This window comes from Oryctolagus cuniculus, chromosome 8 (assembly GCF_964237555.1).
Source record: "Oryctolagus cuniculus chromosome 8, mOryCun1.1, whole genome shotgun sequence".
NCBI classification, from domain to species: Eukaryota; Metazoa; Chordata; class Mammalia; order Lagomorpha; family Leporidae; genus Oryctolagus; species Oryctolagus cuniculus.
Genome location: NC_091439.1, coordinates 59,245,788 through 59,269,992, shown reverse-complemented (window position 1 = coordinate 59,269,992; position 24,205 = coordinate 59,245,788). Strand labels below are relative to the sequence as shown.

General features: G+C 40.6%; 1 protein-coding gene across 4 annotated transcripts in view; it reads left to right on the top strand.

Moving 5' to 3' along the window:
• Positions 1 to 24,205, top strand: part of NPNT (nephronectin) — an 82,579-nt gene that overhangs the window by 11,336 nt on the left and 47,038 nt on the right. For 2 of the 4 annotated variants that reach the window (XM_008267522.4, XM_002717182.5), the window contains exons 3-4: positions 7,670 to 7,720; positions 23,515 to 23,607. In XM_008267522.4, the coding sequence (XP_008265744.1) occupies positions 7,670 to 7,720; positions 23,515 to 23,607 (144 nt within the window). The remainder of the gene's footprint in view (positions 1 to 7,669; positions 7,721 to 23,514; positions 23,608 to 24,205) is intronic. The other 2 variants (XM_008267523.4, XM_002717181.5) reach the window with 1 other exon arrangement.

Below are 24,205 nucleotides of genomic sequence, written 5' to 3'. Positions count from 1 at the left end.
AATGGGTAACCACTGTTTCTTAATGATCTTTGCAGAGATTTATAAAGATTTTCATAATTTTTCTTTTCCATAGAATAATAGTATAAAGTACAACATTTCTTGTATTATGCCTTTTTCATATAATTTTACATTTTGGAGACCAGTACTTATCAACTCATGAAAACTGACTTTTTTTTTCAAGATCTATTTATTTGTTTGGAAGTCAGAGATATGGAGAGAGAGGGATAGAGGGAAAGAGAGGTCTTCCAACTGCGGGTTTACTTCCCAGGATTCCAGGGCTAAGCCTGGCCGAATCCAGGAGCCAGGTGCTTCATCTGGATCTCCCACCAGGATGGCAGGAATCCAAGCACTTGGGCCATCTTCCACTGCTTTTCTCAGACCATCATCAGGGAGCTGGATTGGAAGTGGAGCAGCTAGGACACAAACTGGCACCCATATGGGATGCCGCCATTGCTGGCAGTGGCTTTACCTGCTATGCCACACCAGCCACTGAGTTATTCTTTTAAATGGCTGTACACTTGCTATGTAGGTACCATTATTAATTAATCACTTATTTTTTAAAAGATTTTATTTATTTATTTGAGAGTTAGAGTTACAGATAGTGAGAGGGAGAGACAGAGAGAAAGGTCTTTGTTCCGTTGGTCCACTCCCCAAATGGCCGCAATGGCCGGAGCTGTGCTGATCTGAAGCCAGGAGCCAGGTGCTTCTTCCCAGTCTCCCATGTGGGTGCAGGGGCCCAAGCACTTGGGTCATCTTCTACTGCTTTCCCAGGCCACAGCAGAGTGCTAGATTGGAAGAGGAGCAGCTGGGACTAGAACCTGGCGCCCATATGGGACGCCGGCCCCGTAGGCGGAGGATTAACCTGCGCCACGGCGCCGGTCCCAATTAATCACTCATTTATGCACACTGAGTGGTTTTCATTTTTGTTTTGGTGGAATATGCTGTAATGAATGTCTGTGCCTATATCAATACTATTGTACTCACTTTGAAATGGAAGAATTATAGAGACAGCTTCCTTCTTTATTAGTACAATAATTGAAGAGGTCTCATTTTATTGTTATAAATTTTCTTAGGTAAATATATAACTCAAAGAAGAATAAATCATGAATAATTTTACAGAATGTAAACCTTCTGTTCAGTTATTTTTTATATTTGATTCCTTGGAAAGGACCGTAAAATATAAACAGAACCAATTTCCTTATTTCTATTAGTCTATATTGTTTGAGAAAGGATGTAAAGTGGCCTCTAGGTATTCATGCAATGAAACAGTAAAATAAAATTAACAAGGGCCAGAAGGAGAAAAAAGGGGTAACATAAAAGGTGTCAGGAGAGAGGGTTATTAAAATGTGGATATGTGAGAGGATCCTAAATATGTTTTCTAACTTGGCTGTTAGTTTTTGGTGGCCAAAGGAAAAAGGCTGTATAATTCATGATGTTTTTTGGGCGAAAAAGCAAAACAGGGCATGGGGAAATTATGACTTCTGCATGTGGTTTGGAGAGAAGACTTTCCCGTGGCCCTTTGCAGAGGGGGTTGCAGGAGGGCGTGCAAAGCACTGCAGGAACATTTCTGTCATGAAGCCAGTGGTGGTTTTTGCAAAGCCACTGGATGGCTCCTCTGATGGAAGATGAGGCCCTTACTATAAAAGTGCAGCTCATGCAAAGCTGTTTTGCATGTGATTTAAGAAACAGCATCTGCGTACTTAGTTTTGTGATGGTTTGGCATGACTGTACCCCGAGTATCCAATTGTGATGTGTGGCTAGACAGTTTCAGGTAAGGCAAGACAATTTCAAATCAGGATTGCTAGCAGTGACCTAAAGCTTGCTGTATTATTTCATAATGTAAAGGTCAGGGCACATTTCTTCTTTCCTTTTCTTTTTTAGTATATATATTTTGAAGATCTGTCACCAGTTGATGGAGTTGGATCCAGTAACATTAAGAATGAAGTGCAAATAGGAATCTCCTCTGCCCTAGTATAAGAAGAGTTTGCAAAGAAATAAATGAAAGATTTTTAGTATCAATTTTATATCCAGTGGATACATAAACTCATCACCATTTTGCTGCACACTTTGGTACTTCCATGCTAATTATGCCTGGAAGTAAGAAGAGGCACAAACTCTGTCTATGCAGCATTGATCCTGCTTGCTCTGTTAACACAGATAAGGGCTGGGGAACCCGCAACAGAATTTTGACCCGTATTCATTTTTCCAGAACTCCTGGTTGGTTTCAGTGTGTGAATATTATCACAGTGGCCATTAATTGGTTTCCTTATCAACATGGATCTCAAGGAGGGCTGCTTTATATCAACCACTTAGGCCCGCACAGACTCAAAACAGAGTTATGTGGGAAGTAAGTACACTACCCATCACCATCCTAACTCTTTTGCATTGAGGTGCGCAGAAAGACTGATTCTTATATATCCCTGAGCCAGCTCTAGGTGCAATAGAACCTGAAACCCTGATGAACACATGCTCTGGGGGAATCCAGCTCTCAAACAAACAAAACCAAGCAGTAATATTGAAATATGGCTCAACATGAGTCCTGAGAGGCCACGAGTTCAGTAAGGGCCCAGCTACTAGGGGGAAGCATAGAGGCCTTTACCTCAGAGGCCACCAGAGTGAACAAAGAATCTAACCTGCCTGAATTGTCCCTCTGGATCAACTCAGAGGGCAGCTAGCTGAGTTAGCATTGCCAAGGCCAGCGTTTTCTGCCCCTTCATGGGAACAAATCAATGGTCCTCAAGACAGTAGAATGTACCCAAGATCGTTTGGCTCAAAAAAGATTTCAAAGTGATGAAACCACCAACTCTGAATAGAAAAATATTAGTAATATAGGCCTAATGTGATTGACAGTGCATCCCTGGGAACTTGCTAGGGCGAATTGGGGTGTAAAATAAACCTAGTTACTAAAAAAATAATATAGAGTTTAGTTAAATAATATCAAATATAAAGAAATTTTCTGTTTTTTAAAAGATTCCTTTATTTTTCAAATAAATAGCGTTACAGAGAGGGGAAGAGAGGGAGAAAAGAAGAGAAGGAGAGACAGAGAGAGAGAGAAACATGCACGCTTCCATCTGCTGGTGCATTCTCCAAATGGCCTGCAATGGCTGGCACTAGGACAGGCCAAAGCCAGGAGCCAGGAGCTTCATCCAAGTCTCTCACATGGGTGCAGGAACCCAAGCACTTAGGCTATCTGCTGCTTTCCCAGGCACATTAGCAGAGAGCTGGATCAGAAGTAGAGAAGCTGGGAGGCTGGCACTGCGGTGTAGCGGGTAAAGCTGCCGCCTGCAGTGCCAGCATCCCATATGGGTGCCAGTTCAAGTCCTGGCTGCTCCACTTCCAGTCCAGCTCCCTGCTAATGTGTCTGGGAGCACAGCAGATGATGTATCAAGTGTTCAAGCCCTTTATCCACCTGGGAGACCCAGAAGCAGCTCCTAGCTCCTTGCTCCTTGATTCAGATTGTCCCAGCTCCAGCCATTGCGGCCATTTGGGGAGTGAACCAGCAGATAGAAGACCTCTCTCTCTCTCTGCTTCTCTGTAAATCTGCCTTTCAAATAAATATATCAATCTTAAAAAAAAAAAAGAGAGAAGCTGGTACTCTGACTGGTGCCCATCTATGATGCCAGAGTTGGTTTAATCTGCAGTGCTGCAAAGCCAACCCCAGAAATGTTCTGTTTTAATACACTACAGCTTTTTTTTTTAAATTTTTTTGTTTCATGAATTACTACTGAGTACATAATTAAAGGGACAATTATTGTCCTAATGGGATCCTGAATAAACTTCCAAATGAAGCCAGCATAAAGGAGTACGGTTGGCCCTTTCTATCTGTGGATTCAACCGAGCATTCTTTTAAAAACAATCGTCTCTGTACTGAACATATACAGACTTTTTTCCTTTTAATTATTCCCCAAGTAACTATTACAAAAAGATTTGTTTGTTTATTTGAAAAGCAAACTTGTGGAGAGAGAGAGAGAGCGCGAGCGCGAGCACGCGCTTCCATCCTCTGATTCAATCCTCAAATGACTGAAATCACTGGGGCTGGGCCAGGCCAAAGCCGGGAGCCAGGAGCTTCATGCAGGTCTCCCTCACGGGTGCAGAGCCCACGCACTGGGGCCATCTGCTGCTGCTTTCCCAGATGTATTGTCAGGGAGCTGGACTGGAAGGGCAGCAGCTGAGGCTTGACCAGTGCCCGTTTGGGTTGCCAGCATTGTGGGTAGCTTAACCTGCTACACCACAATGTCAGCCCTGCCTTTTCTAAATATGACTGTTTTATTCTGAAATTTTAGCAAATATCATTTAAGTTTTGTGCTGAAGTACACAAAAGGAGGAAACAATTAGGAACTCTTGGATTTATGTTTAATTTGCTGAAAACAATGTTATTTTTCAAAGAACTTTGCATGATTTTTCGCAAATTGGATTTCTTAAATCCAATTTCTGTGAAAGGTCCTTAAATGGTCACTGGTGTGAGTTGCCAAATTTACAGAAACTCCATGGATAGACTTACCATATATAAGGTCCCTGCTACCCAAAATATTTTTCCAAAGCCTTTTGGACTTTCTGTCTTATTTCAGTGTTAAGATTTTACAGGGACTTGATAATTATGTGCCAAATGTGTGCATGACAAGTAGCAAAGCCATTAATCATTAATAAGAAAACATAAAATTTCAGCTTAGTTATATGTTTTTAAATGTCTGTGGATGTTTAGAACTGATTTCATATTGTGTATTCTATGAGAATAGCTTCTACTGGATGCATTGTTTCAAGTTCAAATGATAATGTGAATATTTCAAGGTGTTTCACATAGATTGTGGTGGTTTTGAGGTGCTCTTCTGTGCTTTAAATTGAATTTTTAAAATAGTTGATGAATTAAAAGATTTATTGTACTCATACCTTGGTTTCTATGGTCAAGAATTAAGACATTTTGATTGATAGTTTCATTTCCAAACTAATGCCAAAGTGTCTTTGAAATAATAACTATTTTTAAAAATTATCTGTAAAGCTAAGAAGAATTAATGTGTAGAGCTTTTCAGTGTTCTGCTCTCCAATCTTGTGGTTAGTTCTGGTGCATTTGTCTGTATCTTTAATGCAAAGAAGTGTACTGAAAATGGGATCATGCAGATTCCTAGTTAATGTGGTGTTCATTGAGTCTGTTGTGCTAGGTGTTGGTGTTAGAAATGTACGGATTTCAGTAGTGGCCTGTGAAGAGTTTGCAGGGTGCATAGAAACTGTTTGACAATGAAAAATATTACCTGAAATTTAAGGTGGGGTTGTAGTGAACTTTTTAGTTATGACTTTTCCTAGCTGATGATTAGGCCTGGGAGGGAAAAGTGCAACGTCACAGAGGACATTCCCCTTCCATGCATGTACCTGGCACTAGTCACCTATGAGCGGGGCTTATGTCGTGCCGTGCTGCTTGCTTCCAAGGCTGCGTGCCTCCGATCTGAGTCATAACTGCATGGAGTAACTATGTCACCCATCTTTGTCTGTTGCATGGCATTATTTCCTTCCAAAGGCCAGGCATGGCCGGATATTTGGGTATTTTAAAATCCTTTGCAAGGTTAAAATATTCACATGAAGATACGCATACCATTAGGTGGGAAGAAGACTTACTTTCCCAAAGTTTCTTATCCCTCATTTTCTTTAGCACCATCCAAAGCCCAGGACTGGCTCCAAATTCATAAACCTGTGTTGAGCAAGCAAGAAGCCATCCCCAAATAGTTTAGTTTTTCTGTTTTGCATGAATCACAGTTTCATAAAATCACCGAAGTGCTTATTAATTTTAACCATGTATATAGTAAGGTGCCTGATGTCACACAAACCCTCAGCTCTGGGGCACGCTGCAGGAGACGGTTCTGGAGTTGTAAGTTCTAACTGAGGGGCTTTGCTGGCAGTGCTGCATGTATTTATGACTGTGGCCTTTACAATGGATGGAGAGAACAGATTATCAGAATATGGGACAGATTTTTCTGTTATGTGTTACTAATGAATCCTGCTTTACTACCTCTCACACACAAAAAATGCATCTAGGGCATCTTTACAAAAAAATGTGGTGATGGTTGCCTGTGAAAACTTTCTTACCCAGCAATAGAGAATAGGTGCTAGAAACTTCTGGAAGTAATCTATTATAGTGTTCACATGGCTTTGATTTAAAATACAGTTTTGTATAGTTTTAAAGTACAAATTTTAGAATACAGGACATTGGCTAAAATTTTATGCTTTTATACCATAAAACTAAGGATAGTTTATGTTAAGTGGGAAAAAGATGACCATCCATATGATATTATAAGAAAAAAATAAACTATACAGAACTGTTTGGCTGCTTAGTACTAATACAACTAGTTAGAAAATAATGATGTTTGCTATTCTTTATTGAGTTGTTTTACCTTTGTTCAAAATAATTACAAATTTTTTCTGATAAATTAGATTATTCAAAATTGGCAATTAAAGAGTATTACAGAAACGGTATCCTTTTATATTTTTTCCTACTTACATATAACCATAATCATAAACAGTTTTCCTTAATATGTGATCCAGAATATAATTTGCTATTTATGCTTTGATTTATTTTCAGCTGTTTGCTTAGATTGTGCCTGATGTATTTCATTATTCTATTTTAAGAAATGTGTCAACATCAAGATATGGTGAGTTCTTTTAAAATTCACAACAACAATAAAAACAAAACACTGATTTATTGTAAACCTAACCAACGTGAAAAAAAAGTAATGATTGCCTTAAAGAACACAAAGCAAGCATTCTGGATCAATTGTTAAGTTATTGCTTCAACTGAATCTTATTTGATTTAGACTGTTTTTTTCTTCTGATTTTACCCCTAAAGAAGGCCCCATTCATCTAATTTTAAATTTTACAAAGAAAGATACCAATTGTAAGTTAAAGTGGATGTTCTATGCTTTAAAGCAGGAAGGCATAGATCAAAAAGAGAAGGGACAAAAACCATCTCTTCTCTTACCTCTCTAAGCATCTCTAGGTTGGTCCATCACTGACCATTATTTATAGTGCTTCACGTTTCTTCCCTTTACTTTCTTCAAGCTGGGTTATTTATGTATCTTCAAATGAAATGGCCGAACTTTCATGGTAATTCTTGTTGCTATTGACAACCACAGCAGCTATGCCAGAAGAATATGCTGTGGAAGGGAAGAAAAAAAACTTAATATTTTTCTCCCCAAAGTTGTAGAGAAAAGGAAACATATAGTCTGTAAGAAACAGGTAAGTCAAGACATATCAATTTAAAAATAACAGCCTTAGTTACTAATGGATCAAAAATTTTAATTTTTACAGATGTTTTAACAGCAATTTTTTAACAGCATTTAAATAAAAGGATACTGTCTCTAGGAACCAAAAATTAATATTCTGAAAGTGAAAAATTGGATTGGAAGATACAGTGTCAAAAAGGTCTGAACTATTTGGACTATTGAAGAATAGCATAACTTCAATTATTGGTTCATGTTTTTGTTATAAAATGTTTTAAAATAACAAGATGGTGACTAAAATATGACTATTTTAAACATGTCCTAGATGTTTTTTGTTTCAGAAAAGCACTGAAAGTTGAATATGTGTAAGTCTCCGGGAATGTAACAAGTTGATAAATCCCCAAGTCCAGCCTCCTTACAGAGAAAAGATCTGGAATTTCTTTTTTTGGACATTTGTTTTGCAGCTTTCTACGTCTTAAGGCAGAGAATAGCCAGGATAAGGTGCCAGCTCAAAGGTTAGATGAACATATTTCTTGAAATAATTTTGGCTAATCTGTGTCTCGAAAGGCATAACTTCTGCATAATAACTTTACAAAGCTATAAACAAAACTTAACATTTGATGTGTTTTTGAGTTGCTTCTTTGTGGGAAAACTCTATTCCATAGAGGTGTGCTTATTCTGTTCACAGTTGTACTAAATTAATTTTGATTCAGTTATACATTAATCTTTGCCCTTTCAGTTCATAATTCCTTTTTCCTGTTCTATGAATCTAATAAATTGACCTCCATTCTAACCTAAAGGACAGTTTATATTTTTAATACTTAAAGAAGCAAATATAAAAAACAAAGTCCACCAAATGAAATTACTAACACCAGCCTATCATTAACCTGAGGGGATTATGTTTCATGTTCATTAATTCTCCATGGAACAATTCAGGTAAGAAATATTTTTATTGTACAAAATATATAAGGTGTTATAATGGCAAATATGGGTATTCATGCTTTTGTTTTAGTATATACAGGATTTCTTGTTTAAAATATTTTTTGGCAATGAATAATGTCGCTTAATAAATCACCTTATGACACCTTAGCAGGAATTTTTGTGAAGTATGCAAAATTCTAATGTTTAATGGAGTTGGTGCCATCAATACAACGTGTTTTAAACTGATTAATGAAAGATAGTATCACATGTCCTAGAAAATGTTTTTGAGGTGGGATTTTAATAAAAACATTGGGGAAAATTGATAGTGTTAGAAATAAAAGTTAAGGGATTTCTTTGCTCAGGGAGACTAAAAAAAAAGTCCAAGTGTATGTATCTTTTAGTTATTAACATTTACAGGGGAGCTATGGCTGAGACAATGCACAGAGGAGAGAAGAATATGTGCCTTGTCACCAATGGATCTGGGTTCAGGATCTGTGTTCTTAGGACTTGCAGCTGTGAGAAAAGAGAGTTAATTTTTCTGAGCACAATTTCCTTAAACCTACACCACGAATTGTTGCTGACCATAAGTAGAATGCCTCCTATAGAACAGTTCTTAGGAAGTGTGTGCTGTTGTTAGTGTGTGGTCAACATACAGAATGCAGGTGGAGAACTAGGAGTTACCTTTTGCAAGGGTCTTTCAGGGATACACAGTGTAAAGCACAATTTAGGTACATTGTGTTTTACCATGCGACTTTTGGGAATAAATAATGGATTGGAAGTAGGAGCTTTCTCAGTTACTCATTCCTAAAATAAAACCTTTCACTGGCTAGCTGTCTGTGCATCTGAAACATTTCTTTCTCATTTCTCTGATTATATCCATGCACAGCCCTCAAAGTGGAACAGTTGTGATATCTAACAGTGTTTGCACTTGGAAATGGAACCAGAAGGAAATAGAATGGAACTGTGGAACCTTAGCCTTTAGAGTTACTGTGATTTATCTGACAAATATTTGAGAGCTAAGTTAAGTGCTGAGAAGATATAAATATTAATAAAATAGGGACCCTTACTTTTGAGGAGCTCAACTCGGTACATGGTTATCTGTTATTCTCGGTATGATTCTAAAGTAGAAAAGAGGGCAAAAGAGTTGGTGGAGCTTTGGGGGGGGAGGGGCTCGGGGAGAGAATGACTTCCTGCTGGGGAGGATCAGGGAAAACTCCGTGGACTCGGTGTTCAGTAGATGCATTCATTCGACAGCTGGGAACTGAGCCCTCATTCCTTGCCTTATCCTAGGCCCACCATGGCAGATATCACCCCAATAAAATGAAGCTCCAGGTGTTCAGATTTCCATCATTAGCATGGAAGGCCCACGGTTAATGACACTGTGGAGTGTGTTTTAGCACAGGCCATGCTTTTGTATAGGATTCTGCAGGAACACATCTCAGGGACAGTGTTCCTGACCTGGAGTGCTGGAATTGTGAGGGCCCAGCTAAATCTCAAGAGGTGAGTCACTCAAGTGAAGGGCACCCTGGGTGGACAGAGAAATACATTGCAGCCTCAGAAGCCAGAGTTAAGGATACATTCCAGGAAATGTAAGACTTTCAATCCAGCAGAGTTCATTGTGTGTTTCAAGACTATTTGATGAGAGGTGCATGGCTACTCACGGAAGGCCTTTGGTGTTGTGTTACATAGATTAGCCTTTATCCCCACGTCTAGAGGAACATGATAAAGATTGCAAACAGAGAAATTACATAATATTTTGGAGCTTATAATCTGGTACTAATGGGTCCAATCTAGCACATAAGTGAATGTACTTTTGCTGAGTGTTTTCACATCTTTTTTTTTTTTTTTTTTTTAATTTTTGATAGGCAGAGTGGACAGTGAGAGAGAGAGACAGAGAGAGAAAGGTCTTCCTTTTGCCGTTGGTTCACCCTCCAATGGCCGCCGCTGCAGCCGGCGCACCGCGCTGATCCGATGGCAGGAGCCAGGATCCAGGTGCTTTTCCTGGTCTCCCATGGGGTGCAGGGCCCAAGCACCTGGGCCATCCACTGCACTCCCTGGCCATAGCAGAGAGCTGGCCTGGAAGAGGGGCAACCGGGACAGAATCCGGTGCCCCTACCGGGACTAGAACCCGGTGTGCCGGCGCCGCAAGGTGGAGGATTAGCCTATTGAGCCACGGCGCCGGCTCATGTTTTCACATCTTTTTAAATAGTTGCCAGCATTTCAAAGGAAATATGGTATCGGGCTGTGTTGAACATCAGTAGCTCCGTGTTGCTGCATAGCATTGCTGGCTGTGAGCTTAGGTAATTACCCCACTTGAAAGAAGCTTGTGCTTCAGTTCGTCTAGGGTCTCACCATGTTCAGGGCAAATGGCTGAGACTTGTAGGTTGCATGCCCGGTTCTGAACTTCCACATGGGCAAGTTGGAGAACAACTGATTGAGGCTCAGGACTAGAGGCTATTGCAGTCAACCTACTGAGAGGCGAGGCTTGATTTTAAGTAGTGATGGTAGGGACAAAGAGAGGAGAGAGAGATTGAAAGAGACTAAGAAGAAGAGACAGTGAGGCCTGCAGCAGCAGGGCATTGCAGAGGGAGCTACTTCAAACTGTGTTTTTGAGGAACTTTCCTAACCCTCCTGAGCTCCGACTTCTTTTTGCTAAATGTCGATAATAGTCCTATTATCATTTTTAAAACGAGGATCACAGGAGAAATTACTGAGAAGGCACTTAGCTGGGCAGCTGGCTTGCATTCAGTTTATAACACGGTGGCTGGGGTTGTGATGAGGAGGGTTGTGGAGAGTGGAGCAGATGTTATCCGGAAGGACCCCCCAGTTTCTGGCTTGTTTGTGACGAGCTAGACTACATGGAGAAGGTGCAGATGATGGGGAGCAGGTGTAGAAAATGACGCCAGTACTGGAAGTATGCATGTGAAGTGCCTGTGGGGCATCGCGGTAGAAAGCTTTGCTCTGTGGTTGGATTGGGGGGCAAGAGCTGAGCGGGACACAGGCTGTGATGTGATGTGATGTCTTCCTGCCTCTGTCCCACTGAAACCTTTCTGCCTTCACTTCATCACCCTCAGGCAACCTCGACTGATGCCGCTACTCCCTTGATAGAGGAACAACCTCCCACAGGAGAGGAGCGAGGTGGGATAGGCAAAACACTGATTCACACCTGCTAGTTTCTAGTTATTGAAAACAGATCTTTCCAGCTTACGATTTTTGCCCACAGTTGAAAGAAACTAATACTTCAATATTCAGTTATATCAAGAGCTGAAAAAAATATCTCCTACTGCAAATTTTCTTTCCCTTTTTTGGTTGGCTTTTTTGATTTTATGTCACTGTTGCTTGTAATTCTAAGCAAATATTTGGCTGTAAGTGAATCATCATTAGGAAAAAATGACCACATTTAATTTTTAAATTTGTATTCTCTCCTAACTCAACATATAGAAAATCAGCCATAACTCAAATGCCACTTTCTCTTCTATGCCTTCCTGACTTTTGTAGCAGGAAATATTTTCTTTTTCTCTACTTTTCACTATGACACTTGCACAGAGCCTATCTCCTACTGCCCAAAGTTGTGGTTATTTGTGGATCTATATCATTTGTTCAGCCAGTCTGTTAGTTCCATGAAGGGGGTTTAGTCCAGATCAGTTCAGTACACTTGTAAAGATATAAGGGCTAGACATTTCGATTTAAAGAGATTTTAAAAATCCAAAAGATGAAAAAGATGTTATTTTAATAATAATAAAAAAAACCTGTGGTTTTCAGGAAAGAGACTTTACTGGGAAAAGAATACATTTTAATTGTCTGCCTATCTTATGATCTTATTATATATCATAGATCTTAGCTCTTGCTTAAGATCCTAAAAAGAACTCCGTTTTCGTGCTTGAAAACACATAACTGTAATCTGGTTTCATTATCTGCTGCTCACAGTCTGTTGATTGTTCACAATTATGACTGGAACTCTGATTCCTAGTACGGGCTCTTCAGGCTGACAGCTGCCTTGTCTCTGAAGGACAGCTTTTGACCAGATGCACCGGTCCCAGTGGACGGCCCTTGCACAGCCTGACCTTCTGCCTGTTCCTGGCTTTCCCTGCACCTATCCCCATGCTGGATTCCTGCTGATCCTTGAAGATTCGGCTCACATTTCCTCTTGAAAAGCTTCTCTGCCTCGCTGCAGAGAAATTCCTGCTCTGTACTCTTATAACACCTTGCACACCTGTCATGGCTGTCTTTGTCAGGAGATTATTGGACGCTGTCTCAGAGCTGGTATTGTGTATTGAAAGACCTCTAAGTGTAGAGGGGAAGCTCAATTTAAAAAATAACTATGGAAATGTAACATGAGCTGTGTATGAATATACTTGTATATTTATAAATAAATCTGAACTATCCATAATTTATGTTGGACGTATGCACAGGGGCTGACAAGGCAGTGATGAGGGCCGTGAAGTTACTGTGAGGGGTAAAGCAAATCTTGGAGATGGCTAGATTGTATATTGAAGCTGATCTAGATATCAGTCCAGCAGACAAGGGGAAGAATGGCATGCCATGTGAAAGTATGAGGGTATTAGAGAATGTTATTTTGGCGGGAGCTACTGTTGGCTTGTGTGTTTGTGGATGTGATTGGAGATGAGGCTGGTAGGATAGGTAGCAGTCAAATCATGGAATGTGGGGGCCAGTGTTGTGCAGCAGGTTAAGCTATGCTTGTAACGCTGGCATCCTATATCGGAGTGCTGGTTCAAGTTATTGCTGCTCTGCTTCCAACCCAGCTCCCTGCCAATGCACTGGGGAAGACAGTGGAAGATGGCATAACACTGGCTGTTGCAGCCATTTGGGGAGTGAGCCAATTCTCTCTCCCTCTCTTCTCCCCTCCCTCTACACACCATCACCCAAATTTTGTTGCTCTTCCTTTCAAATAAATGAATAAATTAGTATTTTAAAAAAATCATGATGGGGCCAGTGCTGTGGTGTAGTAGCTTAAGCCTCTGGCTGCAGTGCAGGAATCCCATATAGGTGCTAGTTCAAGTCCCAGCTGATCTACTTCCGATCCAGCTCCCTGCTAGTGGCCTGATAAAGCAGTGGAAGATTACCCAAGTTCTTGGGCCCCTGCACCCCTGTGGGAGACTTGGAAGAAGCTCCTGGCTCCTGGCTTTGGATTGGCCCAGCTCTGGCCATTGTGATCATTTGGGGAGTGAAACAGCATATGGAAGACCTCTCTTTGTGTCTCCTTCTGTCTATAACTCTGCCTCTCAAATAAACAAAAAAAAACTTTAGAAAAAGTTTAAAAGTCATGAAATGTGGTATTTGCATGCTGTACTGTTAAAACTACTATGATTAAATGAGTAAAAATCATGGGAGTGAGTAAGTGTAAGAGGAGTGGCTCACTGAAATCATGGGTTAGCAAGTTTTTGCAGTTTTGGCCTGGGCTGAAGTAGGAGTGATAAAACTCATTGTTGCATCACTTATTTAACTTATCTCTTATAGATGGACATTTAGGTTGTTTCAGATTATTCTTAATGTTCTTCATCAGATGAATTTGTAATTTAATTAGTGTTTTTCTTTTTAAAAAAATCCAGAAGGCCAAACTGGTAAATGCCTCACATAGTAATCTATGTATAGTCACAAAGTTTATTTAATTTCTTAAATAGTGTATAGCTCAACTCATTATAAGCTGATTCTTTTAAACAGGGATTTTGGTTGCTATAAGAGGTGATAATGGTTACATTAAAAATTTCTAGCCTATTGTGATGATTCCTCAGTAAACCTTCTCAAAATTAGTGTATAATATATTGTTTTCTTTATAAAAAAAAAAAAAGAGAAAAGATTACCTACTTATTTGGAAGACAGAGTAAGAAATAGAAAGAGAAAGAGTGCGTCTTCCCACCACTGGTTCACTCCCTAAATGCCTCCAACAGATGGGGCTGGGCCAGGCCAATGCCAGGATTCAAGAACTCCATCCTGGTTGCCCTCATGGTTGACAGGGCTCAAGTACTTGGGCCGTCCTTTGCTGCTTTCCCAAGTGCATTAGCAGGGATCTGTCTCAGAAGTAGAGTAGCCAACACATAAACCGGCACTATCATGTATGCTGGTGTTGAAGACCCTGTGCCATAATGCCAGCCCCCATTTAATTAAAACAAAATAATTTTCAACTAAAAATAATATGTTGCATTGTTGCTCCCCCTCTTCACGGAGGAACAACATAGGACCCTGCACAGTTCTTTTGTCTGCTCGGCCCTCCCCGGGTTTGCTGCTGGTCCTTCCCGGGTTGGCTGCCGTCCCTCCACCTCCGTGGAGGGGCGGGCCCCCCTGCCACTTTCCCCACTTCCGCGGGGGAGCGGCACACCGCTGGCCAGCTCTCTCGGGGGCTGCTCAGATGTTCCTCAGGTGTTCCTGGTGTATGTTGTCTCTCTCCTCCTTTATTGTCCTCTTCCACCAATCCCAACTCTGCTACCCACACGCCGAGCACGCTGCTCTCCTCCAATCAGGAGCAGCTCCTGCAGCTTGTCAAGTTGGTGAGAGGCAGCTGTGTAGAAGCTGTTTCCTCCTCTCCCAGCGCCATATTGTGGGAGAGCAGATGCATAGAATAAGTCTTAATTCCAGTAACTTAGTCTAGTCCGAGTTGCTCCCCACATTGCATCATATCCTAATCATTTTTTATTGAAATCAGATATCTTTAAATGCTCTTTTTGAAAGAATTTCTTTTAGCACTACTTCTTTTCAAAACCTTTTTGGACTTCACTAATCCTATGTGATTAATGACTGCCTCCTCTGTGTGCTTACCATGCTTCTATATTAAAGCATTTCTGTGCAAGGCTGTCTCATTACTGAATTTACCTATGTAATAATGAAGACTTGGTCTCCTACTCATTTTTATTCCCTTCTTAATTTGTGTCTTAGACTTTTTAATTCTTTAATTTGTGTCTTAGACTTTTCCTCCTTGTCTTCATTATAATCTGTACCATCACTAGCATTTTGTTGTTCTAAGTACTCTGTTTGCTTTTTTCTCATTTAGTCTTCCTAAAAACCTATGGAGTGAATGCTGCATGAATCATGTGGACTTAGTATTTTTTGAGTTAAAAAATAGCAAGCTGGCAAGTTCCCATGGTTCAACCTATGACTTCCATTTGAGAGCAGAAAGGAATTGGGTATACATGGTTCACAGGGTTCCTAGGTGTAGAGCTGGGGACCCAGCAGTCTAATTCTAGTGTTGTGCTCCTAACCCTTCTCTAAAGTGCACTGAAAAGTAAAAAAAAAAAAAAAAAAAAAAAAAAAAGCTTGTAAGTTAAGTAATAATATTTGACAAGATATTCATATTATCATATCTCTATTCATACACTTTTCCCATTTTTGTATTGGGAAATTTAATCCATAGAGGGATTGAAATGGTAAGAGTTGCAAATACCTAAATACTCTTCATCTAAAATTGTGAGCATTTTATTCATTTTCTCTACCTTTGTGGCTCCCTCCTTTCCTCTTCCCCCTGTCACTCTTGCTGAACCATAGAAATAACAGCACTTCATGCCTGAACACTCCGGCATTCACTTCCTGAGAACAAAGGCATTTACCTGCTAACCACAAACTCAGTAACATATTTAACAAATATAACACAGACACAATAACACTATGTAGTGAGCAATCCATTAGGTTGCCTCAGTTGTCTCAATAATAGTTTCTATGGATCTTTAAAAATTCAAATCTAATCAAGGATGTTGAGAGTTTTTCAGACTATCATTTCCCCTATTAGCTAGAATTTTTCTATAAAGAAGGGCTCAATCTTCTTTGCTAGAGTCATCTCAGACCTATGGGTCATTTTATTATTTACTTGTTACCAATTGCTATCAGTATTTTTCTTGATGCCCAAATAATCACAGATGTGGCCATTACAAGTCATCTAAGCTCCCTTCTAAGTCTTTTTCATGTCTCCACATGATTCTTCAGTGTTTTTCTTTATGATTTATTTCCTTTTATTTACTTGAAAGGTGGAGAGACAGAGACAAAGATCTTCCATCTACTGGTTCACTCCCCAGAGGCCTGCAAAAGCAGGAGCTGGGCTAGGTGAAAGCCAGGAGCTGAAAACTCAGTCTGGCCTCCCACAGGGAAACAACACCTGGCACCATTATCTGCTGCCTCCCAGGGCAGGCAGCTGGAATCAGGAGCCAGAGCCAGGACTTGAACCCAGGCACTCCAGTGTAGAATATGGGCATCCTTACCAGGTCTTAACCACTAGGCCACATTCCCAAGCCAGGCCTTACTTATTCAGCTTCATGCTATAAATTACTACCAGTTGAGCATCGTTGACTATTTGAGTATACTTCATGACTGGTGAATTACAGTAATGTTAAATTAGAGATGGGCCCCACCCCCATCCTAGATGTCACAGTACATCAAAAGAGATGACAGTTCTGTACTTAATTAGTAGTTCACAGTCTAGCATCTGAACAAACAAGCAACAAAGAGATTATTTTATTTTAAAATTCTCTGGGAGAGTTACTTTGGTTTTCTTATGTTGTGGATTGTGTTACGAACTACAGGTTTTCCTTCCTGGAAGTATAACTTACTTAGTTCTATACCTGTCATCACTGTTGGTGTTCTCCATACCCTCGTCCCTCCTGCCTAGGGTATCTTATTATAATGTCACTCCCCTCCCTTCCAAATCCGCTCCTCATGCTGGCTTTTTGGACCACCAGAGAACTAGTGGGTTGAGCATGGAACAAAAATAAGAAAATTACATTGAAATTGGTGAATTCACTTAATCTTCTGTGTTTTCCCTTGTTGGATGGTAAAAATGAAGATAGTGTCTGCTTCTCTTCCACTTTACGTGGCTATTGTGTGGATAAATTTGGTCAGTTATATAAAGTGGGTATTCATGAGAGCTTTTAATAGATTGTCTTTTATGGTGATAACAATCAGAGGCACTTTTAGTCAGTTTTTACTGCAGCAAGAGTTTAAATTTGAGTATAGAATTACTGACATTACACTAAAAGTAGGGTAGTAGGAAAGGTGAAGATTTCCCGTCCTCTGGAGACCTTATACAGTAGGATTCCTCCCTCTGTGTTTTGTTCTGCATGTGACATGCAATAGCTTAGAGCTCTTTCTGATGGAACCCTATAAAATTCTGCCTTCATTCCCTCCAGGTTCTATTAATACCGCAGTAAGTGTTTTCATGTATTTTTCAGCAGCCTTCTTCCAAAGCAAATTACTCTTTAAAAAAAAAAAAAGATTCAAGAGACAGAGACAGAGACAGAGACAAAGAGAGAGAGAGAGAGAGAGAGAGAAAGTGAGAGAGAGAGACAGAAAGCACTTCCATCCACCAATTCACTCCTTACATGGCCACAACAGTGGGGGCTGGGCCAGCCTCAAGCAGGGAGCTGGGAAGCCATCCAGGTCTGGCAGGTGGGTGTTCGGAACTCAATCACTCAGTTCTCACTGCTGCCTCCCAGGGTCTGCATTGACAAGAAGCTCAAGTCAGGAGCTGGAGCTGGAGATCAAACCAGATACTCCAGTGTGGGAGGTGCAGCATCCTAAGTAGTGTCTCAACTGCTGGACAAAATGCTCACCCTCACCCCACAGCTCCTCCTCCTATTTCCTAATGCTCTTAAATGAGTTTGTCCATATTCTGTGAATATGTTGGATGTAATGAGAGCATTCTGATCCCCCCACTCCCAGTTTTGTGTCGCTCCATTCTCCAGCCCTGTCCTTGCATGCTTCTTTGTCCTCTTTGTTTCTAAGTAACATAACCTGGAGGATAAGGTTCTTTGTCTGCTTTTAGTGGTGCCATGTCTAAATAACAGTAAGATGTAGATTGTAAAATTTACAAATGATTCTTAGGGCTCTATGTAGATAGTCTTATTTATATTAATACAATCCTTACCGAGTTACAAACAACACCCAAACTTGGGTTGGCTTTTCCCTTGTGACTCTCTAGAGCTATCATCTGCTTGGGCCTCTTAACATGTGCTGGCTTCTCAAATGCTGACACTTGACTCCTTGCGTGATTTGCTTACGTAAGAAGCATTAGAGGAACTAATGTGGGAGTTGTTGAATTTTCCCCCAACGTATTTGATAACTAACTACTTCTATCTGAGTTAGACAATACTGTGTAGGTCTCAGATCCCCAGTTACATCAGTTAGGATGGATTTTTAGCAGTAAAATTTTAGCCTGAAGTTAAATAGAAGAGGCTTGGACACGTGACATTGAAGAACTGTGTTTGCCCAGCCAGTTGAGACTTGTTTCTTTTTCTAGTTCAAAACAATGATTTAGAGGTTATTTTAAGGGCACTTTGGAGATTGTGCTACAAGAATGTTGGTATATTTTGAGTGTGATTCACTCATTCGGGCTGATTTGCCTGATTTTGGCTACTGATCTCGGGGAAAAAGACATCTGTCACGTTATCTTGCCTTATCTACAGAGCTGCTAAACCATATGTGGATGCCAGGGATGGGGGCCATCAAATGTGGTCCCAACTGCTTGCTCTGGATCCCCATGAAGATCAGAGATGCAGTGCTGCCTTTTGTAAATAACCAGAAGCACCAGGAGGCACGGTGTTGCCTCCAAGTCATGGCATCTACTTTTGATATTTTGAAAACCATTGTAAATGGACCCCTGAAAATGGATCCCTTCTCCTTTTCTTTTGGGACCTAATGCTGGTTACCTACTAGTCACAGAGTGATGCAGGTTGTAAAGAATGGTTTGTCCTGGACCCCTGAACACGTATTACAGTGGAATGAGATACTAGAAGGTGGGCCAATTTATACACAAGTTAGGAATTCTTTTTATCTAATTTTGAAATGGGGTATGTATTTTCTAATTTCATTTCTTTAGATGTAGAAATGAAATTATTTTAGACTCATGCATATATGAAATAACAGGTATAAAATAAATTTGACAAGTTTTATCTATGTGCTGGTATATACTCAAAACACTTCCTTTCTACCTGTATATCCAAAGAAAATCTTTGCTGGCTGAATGATAAACAGACTAAGTCCAGATTCCATGGCCTAGTGATCAAGGATGGTCAGTTAGGAATTGTGTTTGGCTGTATGTAAAAGTGCTACAGATAGTGCCCTCAATTGCTGGGATGTCCATTTAGGGTTACTATTAGGACATCTTTCCCTACCTCTCTTTCAGTTTTCCAGATCACTTCATGGTCATAAAAGGCCACTGTACTTCAGCAATGACTTTCACATTCCAGACAAGAAGACAGCCCCCCATGGAAGCAGAATTTCAGATGCCCCACCCAATAACTTCTGCTTGCACTACAATTAGCCAGAGTTAGTTATTTGGCTATCCATAGCTACCAACGAGATATGTAGGGAATGTAGTTTTCCATTGCTAGGTCAATTTTATTGCTGAGTCCTCCACTCAAAAACAAAAAAGAAAAAATCTATTCTGTATCAAAGCAGAAGGGGAAGGGAGAGGTTGGTCAAGTCTCTGGCTGGCCTTCTGGGGTCCGCTGCAGCCCATCTTTGATCTTATCTGCTGTTAAGAGTACTCTGCACCATAGCCGCTCGAGAACACATCACCCTCATTGAGAATCCCCAAGGAGTATCTCCTGCCCCCACTCTGCGGGAAAGCTTTTGTCTCCCATGCCATGCTGCCTTACCTCTAACAGACTTCCCGGATCATAGCTCACACATGGGGCCATTTGGAGATCTGAAGCTATCATAGCTATGGCTTAGCCCAAATGAATCCCACAGTTAATTTTTCATATCCTCTGTGACTCTGATCCCCCTCATACCTCCCTAGGATGAGACATTGCATAGAACAAATACGCAATATGTACTTGTTGAATTCCAGTCCAAACCTAATGCTGGCAAGATGACAAGAGAAAGTAACTTTTGTGCAACCTTTATAAAAGTTTTTTTCTTTCTTTTTGTAAGAAGAAGAAAATAGGTTTTCATCAGCTTTAGGCATATCCTATCATATTTAATAGCTGTCGGGAAATCTCAGGGTTGTTGGTTACTTCAGTGAATAGTTTGTCAGATAGAAGTGCAAATAGTGGTTTGTTTTAAAATACTGACTCCCTAAACCTGGAAGAAACATTGACAGTCTGGGCCTCTTGGAATGTGTGCATTTGATGTGCTCAAGATTAGGCATTCTGCTGAGGACAAACAATGAAAAAGGGAGGAAGAACAATAAAAACTTTTGTTCCCATAAAGCACCTGCAAGCACCATACTTGGAATGCCATCAAATGGTCAGGGGGTCAAAGGCAATACAATCTGGGGGCTCAAGGAAACTGTTTCCTGTGTGTGCCCTTCTTACTGGGCTGCATCGTGTTCTCAAGGGTTATCTTCTGTACAACTCTTTCACGTTTTCAGAGATATTTTCAAATGCCAACTGTTGTAGAGGTTATCACGTTCACTTGGTGTGTCACGACCTTGAGTTATTTCCTTTTCATTTTGAATATGTCTTTCTGAAGGCCTTAGTGATGTGTGACTATTCAGGTTGTATTCATATATAAATGTTAAGGTTTATGGGATCTTTTTTTAAGATTATTTTTTAAACTTGCATTTTTTTTGGTGATAGGGCCTGAAATCACATAAAGAGTGGCTTGTTTCTGGGACTTGTTTTAAAAACTGCATATAAACCATCTATCAGGTATTCAATTGGCTGAAGAATAATATTGAAAGGCCTTCCTCCAGAATTCATCTGTTCTGACAGATCTGAACAAAACTGCTTCCCACAGAATTTATTATATTAAAAAGTCTATTTATTTATCTGAGAGACAGCCACACAACACCCACAGAGAGAGAGAGACAAAGCACTATCATTCACCGACTCACTCCTCAGATGTCTGCAATAGCTGGGACTGCACAAAGCTGAAGCTGGAATCTAGTAACTCAGTCCAGGCCTCTAACCTAGGAAGCAAGAACCCTGTTGCTTGAGCAGTCACAGACCCTCCCAGGGTCTGCCGTATCAGGAAGCTGGAGTTAGGACCTGGAGCTGGAAACTGAACCCAGGCACTTCAGTGTTGGACACTGGTGTCTTTTTTAAAAAAGACTGGCACATTTATTTGAAAGTTACAGAGAGGGAGAGGCACAGAGAGAGGTCTTCCACCCACTGGTTCACTCCCCGAATGGCCACAATGACTGAGGCTGGGACAGGGCAAAACCAGGAGCCAGGAACTTCTTGCAGATATCACACATGGGTAGTAGGGGCCCAAGCACTTGGGCCGTCGTCCACTGCTTTCCCAGGTGAAATAGCAGGGAGCTGAATTGGGAGTGGAGCAGCTGAGACGTGAATCTTTACTTATGTGGGATGCTGACATTGCAAGTAGAGGCCTTACCCACTACACCACAATGCCGGCCCTGACACTGGTATCTTAATTGGAGGTTTACCTGCTAGGCTAAATGTCCACCTCCCCCTTTGAATTTTATGCTATGTGTAAAAGCAGAGTTTAAGAATTTCCCACGCATATTACCATCTGCACTCTGCTCATCCTTTCTTTCTGCACGCTTTTTAGATTAAGTACCTCCTGAGCAGAATTGTCTAAAGATCCAGTGCTACAGGGCCCACCTCTGGTGACAAATAAACAAGCAAAGTAGTAAATGAGCCCTGTGGGGTCCTGGTGAGGGAGGGTTAGTGATTGTTGAGTGAGGAGATCTAGAAAACAAAAGAGCAACACACACACACACACACACACACAGGCACACCAGCTTGGCAGGACTGCTGGAATTTGAAAAAAAAGAATGTTTAAGCATCATCAGGGAGGACACTGTAGCATTTCCCAGAGTGGAGAACAGCATGGGCAAACAATGAATGGGGAGGAACAGGTATCCGGGCTTCAACACTGAGTCATTGCCAATTCCAGTCCCTAATCAGTAGTTACTGCAGCCTGTGGATTCCTCACGTCAGACCTGAGACCTGAGTGTCTTCTTTGATTTCTGAATGCACTCTCTGCCTCGTAGGATCTACAGTCTATCCTATGTAGCATCACCATTACCATTACATTTCCAGAGCTAATTCTCCTGACGATAAACTTACAGCAGCTTCCTGTTACCTACACATAAAGTGAACATTCTTCGGTCTAAATTGAGGGAAAGTCATCTGATACCTCTCCCCCATGAGTGCTTCCCACACTTCTGCTAGCATTCACCATCTCTTTTGCTCAATATATACCCTGCGTGTCCTTTAATGAAATGATGGTCTACTTTGCTGCATAATTCTCTTCTCCTTGGGTAGTCTTCTCCTGTCTCTGTGAACACATGCTTCATGAAGGATCCAACGCAAGCTTCTTCTATGAGACTTTCTGTCAACAACTCTGTAGATTTTCTTATGTGATGGATTTTTTCACAAATTTCATATATGCTATCCATTTGGATAAAAAAATGCTGCCTTGAGTTACAAGCTCATGATTATTACCTCTCTTTATCTGGATTGCAGGATTCTTGAGACCAGTTACATTCCATACTCTATTTTTCATCTACTGCAATGCACTGTACACATACTTATATAGAGCACAGTTTTTCAGTCTTGTCACCATGACGTTTGAGGCCAGATAATTTGTTCTGTGGTGAGCTGTCTGAGCACTGTGTTCAGCAGCACCCCTGGCCTCTGCCTACTACATGCCAACAGCACCCATACCCTTCCGTGTGACAACCAAAAATGTCTGGCAGCATTGCTGAAGGGCAACAGTACCCCACATTGAGAACCACTGCCGTAGAATAAACAGAATAAATTCCAATCAGACCATGAAAAGGCTTGGGTAAAGATGGACAGCATTTTGAGCTCTTAAAAGCAGTGGAGCTTGGTTTATAGAAGAGTGTCAAACAGAACTTTCTGCTTGCTTTGGGAGGCCAGAGAGAGATCATTATAGATTGAAGAACAATTGTAATGCATCTTAGGGTTAAGCAAGATCAAGATGACAGAAATATTTAAAAATTTTAATTCCAAAAGGAATTGAATTCTACTTTTTGTTTCATTTTGAATGATTTTATACTTAGAAATTTATTGGAAATTTATCCAGATTACATACCTGCTTTGTATCTTTGGATTAAGAAATACTTTTTGAAGTGTGTTTGAGAGAATGGATTTGAAACTGTGGATATAAGTTATTGCAAAGTTAAAACTGTTGAGAAGCATCAGTTATATTTAATGCATAATTTTACTTACTTTTCTTTCTTTTTAAGTATTTGAATATGGTCTTCAAGTTTAGAAAACTTCACAGCCCCAAGTGATACACATACATATACATAAAGTATGCATATGTGTGTGTGTGTGTGTGTGTGTGTAGTATAGTATAAACAGTCTCTAAGAACTGATTTTGTGTCTCTCTGCTACTTTGCTGTAAGTTCTTCATTTTTCTTTTATTATCAAACTAGGACATGACATCAATGCTATGTGGTTGCTATGCTGCTGATATAGAAATAATGCATGATATTCTCTTTTCACAGCTGTGTGCCAGCCACAATGCAAGCATGGCGAATGTATTGGGCCAAACAAGTGCAAGTGTCATCCTGGGTATGCTGGAAAAACCTGCAACCAAGGTAGGACGGCAGTCTGGCATAAATACCCAGTCATGAGCCTCCTGTATTCCTACCAAACAAAAATTTTAAAGTCTCATCTCAAACTACTTTCCATAGCTATTTGTTCCAAATACGTGAGCTGCCAGTCATCCGATAGATAAAAATGATGAAACTTGTTAAACTTTTTTTTTTTTTTGCAAAGGACAACTAAATGAATTCTAACCCCTTATTCTTTTTCTCTGATACTATTTATATTTTGCAGAAGATAATCACTGTATCTGTAAAGTAGAAGCCTTACATTCTGGTACTCTTTGTTCTTCTATTACTAGTTGGAAGCCTCGAGCAAACTGTTAACCTCCTCACACCCTAGTTAGTGCTCTCTTTCAATAGTGGAAGTCAGGTAGGAGATTTGACTTGAAAGTTAGAGCTTTCTTCCAGCGTGGAGGGCTTCGGTTCTGTGACTAAATCTCTCTTCAACTGCTGACCAAGTTGGATGCCCCTCTAAGAAATAAAAATGCTGGGGGGCGGTGTTGTGGCACAGCAGGTTAAGCCTCCACCGGTGTCTCAAGGGCATTAGTTCAGGGCCTGGCTGCTCTGTTTTTGAAAAGAAGCAGAGGAT